The sequence below is a fragment of the Leucoraja erinacea genome, chromosome 20 (assembly GCF_028641065.1).
Source record: "Leucoraja erinacea ecotype New England chromosome 20, Leri_hhj_1, whole genome shotgun sequence".
NCBI classification, from domain to species: domain Eukaryota; kingdom Metazoa; phylum Chordata; class Chondrichthyes; order Rajiformes; family Rajidae; genus Leucoraja; species Leucoraja erinaceus.
Genome location: NC_073396.1, coordinates 26164948 through 26178128, shown reverse-complemented (window position 1 = coordinate 26178128; position 13181 = coordinate 26164948). Strand labels below are relative to the sequence as shown.

The 13181-nt window shown below is 37.7% G+C and overlaps 1 protein-coding gene across 2 annotated transcripts in view; it reads right to left on the bottom strand.

Annotated features, from left to right (window-relative positions):
* axin1 (axin 1) overlaps nt 1-13031 on the bottom strand; it is a 126311-nt gene extending 113280 nt beyond the window's left edge. For both annotated transcript variants that reach the window (XM_055651703.1, XM_055651704.1), the window contains exons 1-2: nt 12816-13031; nt 4992-5973 (exon numbers count right to left, since the gene is read on the bottom strand). In XM_055651703.1, coding sequence (XP_055507678.1) covers nt 4992-5869 — 878 coding nt within the window. In that variant the 5' untranslated portion in view covers nt 5870-5973; nt 12816-13031. The remainder of the gene's footprint in view (nt 1-4991; nt 5974-12815) is intronic.
* Nucleotides 13032-13181: the final 150 nt, after the last annotated feature.

Genomic DNA, 13181 nt, shown 5'->3' with positions numbered 1-13181 from the left:
ACACACTATCCCACGCACACTAGCCTGCGCGTGCCCTCACGAGTTCACGCCTGCCCGCACGAGCCCACACCCACACTGACGGGCTGGAGTTGGAATGAATATAATGCTGTTCTCTAATACCACTCACTAGGTACAAAGATGAGCAAGGTGGGTGGCAGCTGAGATCCCAGTGCGATGTCATTGTCGGGTGGCGGAATATTCAGGGCAGTGTATGTAAATGAGATCCCATTGTGATTGGACTACTGTGAGATGGCATTGTGACATCATAGCTGCAACTACCAGAAAATTCTCACAGCCCAGTCAGTTATTCTTCTCAAAGTGGGGCTTTTTTAAACATTTAAATGTCAATAACGTGAAATATATCAATCTGCACGTAACTATACAAATGACCACGGGACAAAGGTGAGTAAGGCGGAGCAAATTTTTTCACGCTATTGAGTACTGTTTTGGTGTAGTTCCTTGAGCTCACTCACTCACATGCATGCATGCAGACAAACAAGATGCAGTGCGCTCCCACTTGCCGGGCCCGTCAGCCAAGCCTGCACAGTTGGGGGAGGGTTGCCGGGCCCAGTATCTGCGCATACGCAGTTGACGGAATTTAAAATAACTGAACATCTCAAGGATCTCTGACATCACAACGGGGTCCCAACGGGTTGTCTAGTGTATTATAATTCTAACTTGTAGTTATAAAGAAAAATGCAAAACAAATGTGCAGAGCTCAAAAGTGACCACTGTAGTCTGGCCACCGACTACATATTCTACAGCTTTACATATAGTTTTAACATTCTATATATTTAATAAATAACAATATTTTGTTCAACTGATAGTCAGTTGCTCAAGCCAAAAATTAGGAATTGAGCCCAGTGCAGTTATTTTAGATACATTACAGATCATGAAACTATCCAATTAAATTAATCCATTTCAAAACCTTCCAGATTTATCAGTTGCTTGCTGCAAACATCTGTAAAATCCTTTAACACAATATAATCTGATTCTAATCTTTATGAAACAAAAGTCTAACATGTTGTCTAGTGTATCTTCCTAATTTCTAGAGTGTAGAATTTTCCTGAACTTATTTTGACCTACATGATAAAGTTCTATTTCTACTAAAAGCTCCACAATGTAGCAAAACAGTCTTCCACTATAATCCAATCCACCAATGTAATTGGTGAAAATTGGACAAAGGACAAAATATAGAAACACAAATGGAAGATACAAGATGCAAGACACAATGAACATTTGTATACAACTGCTGAAAATGAACAGAATCTAATTTAGGTCAATTCCATCCCCCAGACTAAATTCTATGCCACCAATTCAAAAACAGGTTCCACTAATCACAGGCATTTAAAATAAAAATGTTGTGCACATGCACGTTTCTCTTCTGCCACCAACGGTCTAAAATCTGTCCTGCAACTTTAATAGACATACATTCGTATCTAATCTTTTTCATTACATTGTATAACTACTTCTGTGAAATGACAGTGAGTTTCAGCTAGTGAAGCACTCATGGCTGGTGTTCCCCAGCCACTAGATCAATTTGCATTACTGAATAGGGTGGGCCCTGTTCAAATATCAATGGAGTGTCTTTTTTTTCAACTTTGATACATTGTGGAATATCACACGGATATGAAAAGCGTGTTCATAACATGTGAGATTGTTTCGTAATTAAGCTTGCGCCTAATCTTTACAGAGACCTATGGGCAGATGACATTCCCAGAAAACGGTCCGTATTGTGATTTTCTGCCGCTCAAAGTCATGACATCTGTGTGTACATCAGGAAATGAGTTGAAGTAAATTGTATTCACCTTTTTCCACATTAACTTCAAGCCTGCAGTAACTTCAAGTCTGCTTACAGAGCAATTTTTATTGTGTACCACAGTTACAATGATTTGAGAATTTTGCAAGGGTGAATTGCCATCACCAAAATACTGCAACACAGAGGTTGCTTGTATACTATAAATGCAGGCTTGAGGAACCAAATCATTCTTTTTGAAAACATTGCATGAGCAAATAATCTCAACTATTACAAAAAAAACAATTTTCTTCATGCATGTTTTGTTGCGTTTTTTTTTTTTTTTAAACTGCACTTTGTCCTAAGGTATACAATTGATATGGACCTTCTCCGTCAAGTTCTTATTTGATGAAAGGAGTTCATAAATAAATGCTTCCATCATTCAAACCACAAGTACCAGTTGGGAACTAACAACGATCTATCTAGACACCATTTGCAAAAAAAATTAAATTGACAATTTTAAAATAAAAATACACCAGGCAATATACATTTGTGAGGATTGGTGTCGTTTACTGCCCCAGCTGGGTAGTTTGTCACAGGCAGTCCATTGCCTACTGCTAGGCCAATGCTACATTAGCTCGGTTTATGGCATATACTCAATGGCTTAAACAAAATGCGCATTGAGCCTATTCTCAAATTATTTTTTGCTTGATTTAATGGCTTGTTTTGAAAAGGCATTTAAGGAGCATGTGGTTGCATAACGTTACCGCCACATGAACTGTGCTTGTTGGTCGAAAATATGAATACAACTAATGAATTAAATCCGATTTTTCTTTGCTTTATTTGAACCATGTTCTTGAAGTTAATTGGCTTGTGTCAACACACAATCACTTCAGCCCTTTAGTAAAATAGGGTTAATCTGAATGAATTATTTAATCCAATAGTCTCAAAACAATTAAAGTTTCAACAGTTGGAACACCTCTAACATATTCCTCAAAATAATATGTTCACACATATTGTGCACAAAGTTCTTTATTTTGCCCATTTTGCCAATTGCTCATGACTAGGAAAAGATAAAATGTTATACAGGCACCTAACTGGCAGCAGGAATCAAGACAAAAGAGTATTGACTTTTGAACCTGTTCCCTTTGACAGCTTCTTGTGTATGGCGTGCACAGCCTAAAGTTGTAGGACAACTTGTTCTATTTGATTGTGCACGCCAGGTTGATTGCATTCGTCGAAACAGGTGAAGGTTGCAATCTTCCGCCCCCCCCCCTTGACAGCAAGGATGGTGTACACATTTATATTAGTGTTGGGAAATGTTGAGTAAATGATCCAACTCAAATTACTTTACATGTAAAAATAAATTTGAAACAAAATGAAAGTGATCAACCAGAATGTGTGGAAAGTAATAATTATTCTGGTCACAGACTCACCAGAAGAAAAAAAAACAAAAATATCATGACTGTCTTGTTTTCCAAATTAAAGTTTCCAATTGCAGAAGTGACAATGGAAAGAGAATTGCTACGATGCAGCAAGGCCAGGGCAATATGTTGATTACAAAGCCATCAGTTTGATTGATTAATGATGGAAATTAGAGATTAATTAAAAAAAATCTCCTTCACATTGGCAAACCACACCTAGTTGCGTAAAGCACTTTCATTCAGTCAGAGGGGAAGCCTTTGGGACTCAATATTAAAGTCAACAATTTTGTTTGTTTCAGTATTGCCCTCATTAATCTGCCAACTATGAACCAATGCATTGACCAATGCAAACTTGGTACTTTCAGCAGTTTCCTGAAATATTTATACTTTTGCATTTCCTTTTATTCAGATTGGCTTCCTATCAAAACGTTTGCGTGATGCAAGAGAATGCAGATTTTGTCCATTTATTCAATCAATTTCACATCCAGCAGAAAGCCAGGTGTATGTCAACCCATGACCTCAAGAGTCTCCCCAACACCTTCTGTCTTCAATGACAGGATAACTTCTTGAAAAATCCACAGTGAACTTTCACACAGTTTGCTTCCAATTAATCCTTAGTAACAAATATGATATTGTGAAGACAGGATAATTCTTAAAAAATAGAATAAATCTTAAAACCAAAATTTCCAACTTAAAAAAAAAAGCACATTCTATTTGAAATGCACATCTGCAATTACATACCACAAACATAAAATTGGCTCAAGGTCTTAGAATTTACAAGTAATTGTGCCTATTTCCTTCGCTCCATAGATGCTGCCTCACCCGCTGAGTTTCTCCAGCATTTCTGTCTACCTTTGATTTTCCAACATCTGCAGTTCCTTCTTAAACATTTTGTCTACTCCACTGCGAAATCTCCTCAAGGTATGCCTACTTTGAAGAAATTCTCCTCCTCTCTCCAAAGACAGTTTAACAAACCTCCTCTCACCCTCCCCCCCCCCCCCCCCCCCCCCCGTAATTCCCCCCTTTTCTCCAACACTACGATCATAAAAATAAAAAAGATGCTTACCTTATTGAGTAGATAGTTAATTCAGTAACATATCTCTCAATAAAAAGGAACATATAAAATCTGATAAACTAGTTCAAATGTATTATTTTGTAATCCATGCTATCTTTTCTGGTGATTATTGCTAGCAAGGCTAATAATTCCAAAATTGTTAAAGCTGCAAGGCTGCTCTGGACTGCAACCAATCTAACCAAATTCAGAGAAATACTATTTTCCTGTCCATATTACATTATTATAAACAGACTAGACTGAGCAAAGTTTTCATTGAGTTGCAAGAACAAAATGCAAAACAATAGTTTAATTACACCAATGGTTTGGAGATGTTAAATCTAAACTCGATAACTTAAATTGATGAATTTAATCCCATACTGTGACTGCATACGAGTCACCACAAACTGATTTTATACACCAAATATCTGATTGATTAACACATTTTTCAACAGCAAAGTATACATTAATTTCAAGTCCAGTAAGTTAAATGATGAGTAAACAAGAAAACAACTATTATCATTGCTGTAATGGAGGAAACAAAGTTCATAAAGGAGCATTTCAGCAAGTAAAATATAGCTAAAGTTTTAAAGAGACAAAAAGATGAAAACTTCCACTGAAACAATAACAAATTATAATTAAGATCTTACTGAATAACAGAATGCTTAAAAACATTAAAGGCCTACTTCTGCTCAATGTTGCATTATCACAAATTACACCGACAATAGTGAATTTTGCTTCATTCAATATTTCACACTTGATTTAATACTACATCATTTACCTGTATTCCCGAGCCTCATCGAATCGTCTGGTTGGACCAGCACGTTGTGGTGCTGTTTCCATGAGCAATTTCTGTGTAAGCCTATTTACAGTAGCCAAATCTCTCCCTTTTTGTTCATCTGTGTCTTGGTCACATTTCCATTCCTCGTCCTCATTCAAAGTAGGTAAATATCCTAATAATGCTTTTCCTGTCCCAGATCCCGAGCTCTGATCGCTATATAACTTTGGACTTTCGCCACCTGTCCTTGTATATTCCAAATAAATATCAGACTTCAGGAATACAGGGTAGGTGTTCTCCTCCATCATTGTCTGAATTTCAGTTTGTGCCTGGTCAAACATAGCAGGGTCTATCTGTTGCTTCATAACACAATCCTTTATGAAACATTTTGTGGCTGGCTTGATCTGCCTAGACACAATACCATTGTTGTCCAAAATGTATTTCTTGTATATGGCTTTTGCCAATTTAAGCCTCTTTTCTTCATTAGAATCATTAGGTTCCAGTTTCCTGAATCCACTGCATGCGAACCAAAAATCCAGCAGGTCCACACATTCTTCTTGTTTTAAGAAAGTCCTGAATAAATTTATTCCATCCTGATCATCCAGCAAAGAGTGTAACGACTCAGCCCATTTCAGGTATGGGGGTGTTGGCGAAGCACTCCCCTCTGGTTCATAACCCAAATCCAAATCTGGTCTCCGTGGGGTTGCTGTGGAAGCCTCACTTTTAAGCCCATCATTTTTTATGGGGTAGAAACAGTGGTTTAATTGCCTACTGTCTGTGGATGCCAGTTCGCCCTCTTCACCTGGGACAGGTGGCCTTGGTGCATCTTCTGTGAAGCTTCCCCCTAGGTCTGCCAAATATGCCTTTCCTCTTGCACTCATTTTTGTAGCAACCACATACACAGCACCAAATCCAGTGCAATCACAATTCTTCGCAAGGTCAAATATTCAAGCAGAAAACAATTATCGGTAGTATTGTATTCTTCCTGTAATCAAAGACAAAAAGTTAAATTCTGCAATTTAAAAAAAGCAAATATAATGTGCTTTAATTCAAAGCTATTGTAGATCAGGAGGAAATTACTTAAGCTATAAATCACAGCATTAGGCTAAAATATTATTTTCTGATCCCCTATCCTCCATAACAAAATGAGCAAATGAAAACAATGGATGAGGGTCCATCACCTACTATGTCATCACCTACTATATAAACATCACCTCACCCCTTTCTTTAAAATTCATATCCTATTATTGAATTACAAGCAAACATTACTTCAATTGAAAAATACTTTGCACTCTGAAAGATGAAACTTCTGATAATTCGATAAAGCTTACACTTAACATTACCAATTTTCCCTAAAAAGGAATAGCACAAATTATCAATGTTAAAGCAAGATATTTTCTAATTTTGCATTGAAATACTATAAAAGGTACAAAGAACAGCTAATGAATTGTAAAATAGCAATGTTAAATTATATTGTCCCAGGAGAGTCAGACCACATATATACAACTGATCCAACCCTTAGTCTAGGGAGGTACTATTAAGTGTCAGTTCTTTTGGTTGCGACATAGTTTGAGAAACTGCAGCAATATTTAAGTCAGATATTTCTGGCAGAAAGTGTAGGAAAGAACTACAGATGCAGGTTTAAATCAAAGGTAGACACAAAATGCTACAGTAACTCAGCGGGCCAGGCAGCATCTCTGGAGAGAAGAGATGGGAGTCATTTTTGGTCCAGACCCTTCTTCAGACGTTGGCAGAAACTTAATTTATCAATGAACAAAGATTGGTGTTTACAATTTAGTAAAAGTAAAACAAAATCAATCCAATGTGCTTTGCTTCACATTATAAAATAGTGGACACAAACTGTTTCAGAAGACCAAGGTGTAAAATTTCAAAAATGCCATTAAACCCCGATTTATCAGGTGCATATTAAAAAATCTAGAGGGGTGATATTCTCCTCGACTCTAGCAACATTAACTGTTCTACGGTCAGTAAAACAAAACGTATCACACAATTCACTTGAGCCAGAGGAGGCTACAGAAGCAGATACTATAACAACTTTGAAAAGATTTTGGACCGATATGTGGATAGGAAGGGTTCAGAGAGATGTTGGTCAAATGTTGGCAAATGCATCTGGCCCAGAATGCAAACTTGGTTGGCATGGATAAGTTGCGTTGAGGGGCTGGTTTCCATGCTGCACAGATCTGTTTCACTGCAGTTCCTCCATTCTAACTATATATAACTTGAATGCCAGGAACGAAGGTTACAAAAAACAATGAACACTGCTCAATCCATCACAGGTACTGGCCTCTCCACCGAAGGGATCTAGAAGAGCGACGTTTCAAAAAGCAACCAATATCATTAAAGACACACACCACTTTGGTCAAGCTCTCAAGACGGTCATATAGGAGCCTGAAAACAGTAACGTCCAGGTTCAGGAGCAGCCCAGCAACCATCAGCCTATTAAATACTAGGAACTCCAACTAAACTGAGCTATGAATTGCCTGGGTTGCATGGGTGTGCATTTCAGCAGAATTAATTTATCTGATTAAAGATCTTGCATTGTGCTAATTGGGAAGACCTGAACATCAGGATTTAAAAAACAAAAAAAACAATCTACATTAGATCCTAGAGTGTTCAGGCTTTGCTTTGTACTACATTTGATTTCTTTAAATTTATTGAAGTTGTTTTTCTGATTATTATATTATCTATTGAATACTATGTTTACAAATCTGTGGGCTGCTACTCCAAGTAATAATTTCATTGTTCTGTTGCAGAGCATATGATAACAAAATGTTTGCCTCTAGATTATATGCAAATTGCAGCTTAATTACTCACATTACAATTATGACTACACCTGAAAAATGATTTGGCCCAAAGTACATTGAGATATGATATTACATGAGGTGTGGGCTTATTGATCAAATTTTCTTTAAGCATTTTTCTCCAATGGAAGATATTGCTTGCAATTTTTTTCAAGCTATGGTCTGTCAGTATTTTAAATTACCTCAAATTTTCAATGCACAATAATCCAAATGACAAATATGTTTTTTTTTTTAAACGATTGCTTCTATCCTTTGTATCTTGATACCTTCTATCACAATTTTCACCTATAGATGAACTGAACTAATTTAATTTTAATTTCATGGTCTTCACACCCAATAACATTAAGACATTATACATAACTATAAATTCAGCATAATGAAAAATCCTACCTTTGATGAAAATGTAAACCTATCAATGATTATTTGTTAAATTTCTCAGGGTGACTAGAATACTTCTCGGCTCCATCATCCATTAAAAAAAGATTTTCAACAGTATAAATCAGTGGTTGCTGCATAACATCCACAGAAATAGAAATCCAAACTGTCAGTCAAACTGTCCCATTTACTCATAAATGACATCCCCCCCCCCCCCCCCCCCCCCGCAGATTTGCTACTTGCTAAAGCGATACCCATTCTGTTCAAACTCTAAACATTGTTTACACTTCCCTGTACTCAGAACCATACATCAACTCTCAACATTAGATGCAACATGATTATTTCTCCTGCTATTTCTGTATACATTTGCTTTGCTGATTGCAAGAACTTGCCACGTGCAAAATGACTACTGCAATTCCTTTATCACAAAATTGTGAAAGGTACCAAATAAACCCCAACGGAGAGCTCTTTTAAGACTGAAATTGTCTCCAAGATGACAGAATTGCAAATCAAAATTTCCTAAAAGCTGGCTGTCAACTCAAACTAAACCAGTGTTTAATGTATAATGGAATAACCATATAACAATTACAGCATGGAAACAGGCCATCTCGACCCTTCTAGTCCGTGCCGAACACATAATCTCCCCTAGTCCCATATACCTGCGCTCAGACCATAACCCTCCATTCCCTTCCATATAACTATCCAATTTATTTTTAAATGATAAAAACGAACCTGCCTCCACCACCTTCACTGGAAGCTCATTCCACACAGCTACCACTCTCCGAGTAAAGAAGTTCCCCCTCATGTTACCCCTAAACTTCAGTCCCTTAATCAAAGACTAAATTGAACATTAACCAACATAAATGTACAACATTAATGAACACCTTACAATACATAACGGGATCTCTTTAGGGAAGCAAAAGACATTAAATGAAAATGAGAGAATCGCAAGTATAATGAGCGGCTGTAACAATCTGCCTCCCTCAAGTGTGGAGGTGCATCTCAGATGAAAGCCCCACATTTTGCTGGGAAATCCCACCCCAGGCACCTCACAATCAGTTTGATAATCTAAAGTAAACTTTGCAATTGTGATGACATAACACAATACTTTTTGCAAAGGTGTCAATCCCATTAATCTCAAATTAAACTGTGGGCACAGACTTGAATTAGTGCAAATCTCCAACAAAATACAATTCAAATTTGGTGCATTTCTGCAGAATTAATTTATCTGATTAAAGATGTTGCATTGTGCTAATTGGGAAGACCTGAATATCAGGATTAAAAAAAAACAATCTACATTAGATCTTAGAGTGGCCTACTTTTCAATGATGCACTCCATGGGGGAACCAACTGCTGATAAATATATTCATTTTCTGTTTTTTAAATCCTGCTTGAAAACATATTTTGTGTTGCAGAATGAAACCATGAAAAAAATTAAACACCCATCACGGCTCGAAAAAAATCCAGATATATTTAGGCAATATTTAAAATTAAAGAGCCATTAAAATAGCCAAAAAAAACCCGATTCCACTGGCATATACCGAATATAAAAATAATCAAACGATACTCTTTCCTCGCAGGCATCGACCTTCATTTAAAAGCAGCCTCCCCGTTTGATGTTTTGAAACCACCTACAATCGCTGTTTAATCTGCTGCAATGTTTAAGCTATTATTCCTTAGATACTTTTACTACTGAATCCTTTCCTGAAGGGCAAATCTTTATTCGTCCACCTTCAAACTATAGTTAAATAGATATATCTAAATGTGCTAGTTGCAGCGATTGCAGATCAGGCTGGAACAGAATCGCTATACCTTGCACTTGCGAGATGTTTCTGCACAAGTCCTCTCAATCTGACTGATGCATCTGCAGCCCGCATCACATTCATTTCTTGGCCTCTCGAACAACGTGGGGGGATGGGAAAGTGCAAACGAGACCCCTTTAAGCTACTTGTTCTTGTTTTTTTCTAATAGAAACGGTCCAAGCTCCCCGTTTTAAACACACTACATGTTGTACGACTTTCCAATATCGAATATCACAGCGTTAACCAATCTACGAAGATCTCGCTAGAAACAAATCTCATCTAAACTTGATCTAGAAATGATTGGCATAAAATCCAAGTACGATTCAACTCACCCTTTGCACATTTTCAGGCACAGCGACCTCACACTGCAATTAAACACGCTCCTGGCTTCGCGTCCTACCTTTAAAAATCTGTGCTCAGCTGACGTGTGCATCGGGGATCTTTAAAGTCCAAACGCCCAAATATTAATAACAACAAGAAAATATTTAAACACTTTCTTTGTTATTTTCAATCTCTCGCACACTCAGGAGACATACACATTCCCTGGCCCCCTCTAAGACGGTCCAGAGAGCGCCCCCTGCCTTAGTACAGATACTGCATGGAGTTCACCAAACATCCAGATACGTACATCGTACATACCGAAATCCTTTGGCCTAATCCACTAATTGTACCCGGCAAAAAAATCTAAAGATTATAAATTCAACTTTTTCTGTTGATCGTGATATGTATTTAGAACAAAGCAAAGTCTCAATGCTCCCGTGAATGTCAATCACCTTTAGCAGAATGCCTTTGTATTCCACACAATGTCATTCTCGCAATCAAACCAATTTGCACAAAAAAATGATTTAAATACTAGACAGGGTTAAAACACAAAACATTTATATTCCCAAAGAAAACAGGTATGGATCATTGGTAGATACAAATAATTTTCCATCGCCATGCCAAATGCTACAATGTATAAATTGGGGCTTACACCAACTCACTCTAGGGGAAGTAACAATATTTATTTACCAAAATTGCAACATCCGAACTGCATTGGATTTGAGATTTTCATGTTAGTATACCAAAATACAATGATTAAGGGTGCAAGGCATTCAGCAGAGTCTGTAAGAAAGTCAAATCCCGGAATGCAAAACAACTTAAAAGGTCTACGTGTGTAATTATATCTGATTCGAAATAGTGAACATGTTAAAATCTCTTAACTATCAAATAAAAATTGCAGTTATCTCAAAATACCATCAGCAGTCCTCAGAAGTTTTATCGTTCATGTCACTGGAGCATTTTTACACACATTGGTACTTATTATCCTTTAAACAATCAGTACTTTGAACCAATTAGTACCATCCAAACATAAAGTATCCATCTTCAGAATTAATTACAATATGGGTGAGCACATACAATATTTAATTTAACCCGTTATAGAGACCTTACATATTTACACGAGATTCAAGTTACCCCTTCTAGCGTGGGCATTAATGCGTTCTGTATAAAAACCTTACTTAAAGGCAAAATGTTCCAGATATTTGATTTTCATACCCTAAACTTGTCCACTTCATCCTCTGTATATATATTTTTTAATAACAATTGAATTAAGAACTCGAGATCCCTCATTTTAATGTGTCTATGTTCATGGGGCTATAATGATTTCTGGATCGACTTGTTAGGCAAAGGAGTAGTTTATATTCGAAGTTCAAAGGTCAGCCAAGGTCAAATGTCCTATTAATGCTTAAACCACGCCAAAAAATCAAATCGTAACTACACCTTGTTCGCAACAGGTTCAATTCTTAACACTTCCAGTACTGTCAGTGAAATAATTGTATTGAACTACTTGATTACAAATGAAATATCTTTAGCAATCTATTTTCCTTAAAAAATTGTTAAGCTCCCCTCTCCCCCCACCGCCCCGAAAATGGTCCAAACAGACGTCGGGTGGAGGGGAGGGTTTGAGAGAAGGAAAGCCAATGTTTTGAATACATACTAAATTGTAATTAAAACATTTTGATGAGGAAGCTAAAATGTAGGCAATATGCAGACTGATCAGTGCAAAAAAAAAAAAAAAAAAAACGGAGAGCACCTGCCAAAACTGCCGTTGAAAAGCTAAATATATACAGGTCAATGGTTTTATGTTTAGTTGTCAACGAAGAGTAACGTTAACACCAATGAACAAACGCTGAAGCACCACTTTTGTGTTCAGCTAATGTTTTTGTATGCAATGTAACAGCTAATTCAGCTCAGGAACGCAAACAGATGTCACTACTATTTGGACCAACAACTGTGAAGTTGGGCAAAGTTTCCAGCCATTAAATAACTGGATTATTTGCCGTTCGCCTTCCAAAAACCCTAATATTTCCTTTATGGAAGAACTGCAGCTTTCCTCTTTTGTTGCTATAAAGTAGAAAGATCTGGCATATGGCGCAAGATTGCTCGTCAGGAAAAAAAAAGTGCATTTCAAACCAGATCTATGTAAACCGATCAAGAAAGTTGCAAGTCCCAGATTTTTCTACCCAACAAAGTGCAAGTCTCAAAATGATCTGCTCATCAAAGTGTACGTCTCAAAATGCTATCCCCAAAGTACGTGCCAAAATGTTCTCCCCGGTAAAGTGCAAGTCCCATTTTTTTTCTCCAAAGTGCAAATCCAAGACTTTTCAGCAGTATAACTACTTTTTGCAGTTGTTTTAACCTCATCTCCCTCCCTCCACCCCACGCCACCACCAAAAAATAGTTTGCCGCAGAGTGGCTGAGCCACTTTCACAGCTCCTCTCCCTTCTATGTTTTCTCTCGCACACGCACGTACATAGACAAACAAACACAGAAAGGGTCGGATTTACCTGTTCACTCTCACCCTCCCCGTCCTACACATGTACGGCGGCGAGCAGCAGCAACTCCTCGATCCAGCCGAATCTGTTGCAAAGTTTCTTCCAGGACGACGATCCGCCGCGACGGCCGGGTAGAAACGGCGGCGTCGGCCGCCTCCGCCCCGGCTCTTGCATGATACTTAGTGTACAGATATATATTTATTTTTTATCAAAAACCCCCCCCCCCCCCCCCCCGGATTAACTAAAAAAAATGAACAAAAGACCCGAGCAGATTTTTTTCTAAAACACCCTCCCGGAACGGCGTTAATCTTGAAGAAGAGAGGGTTTTTTTTGATGGGGGGGTGGGTGGGGGTTGAGAGCTTTTTTTCCCTTTGCCTG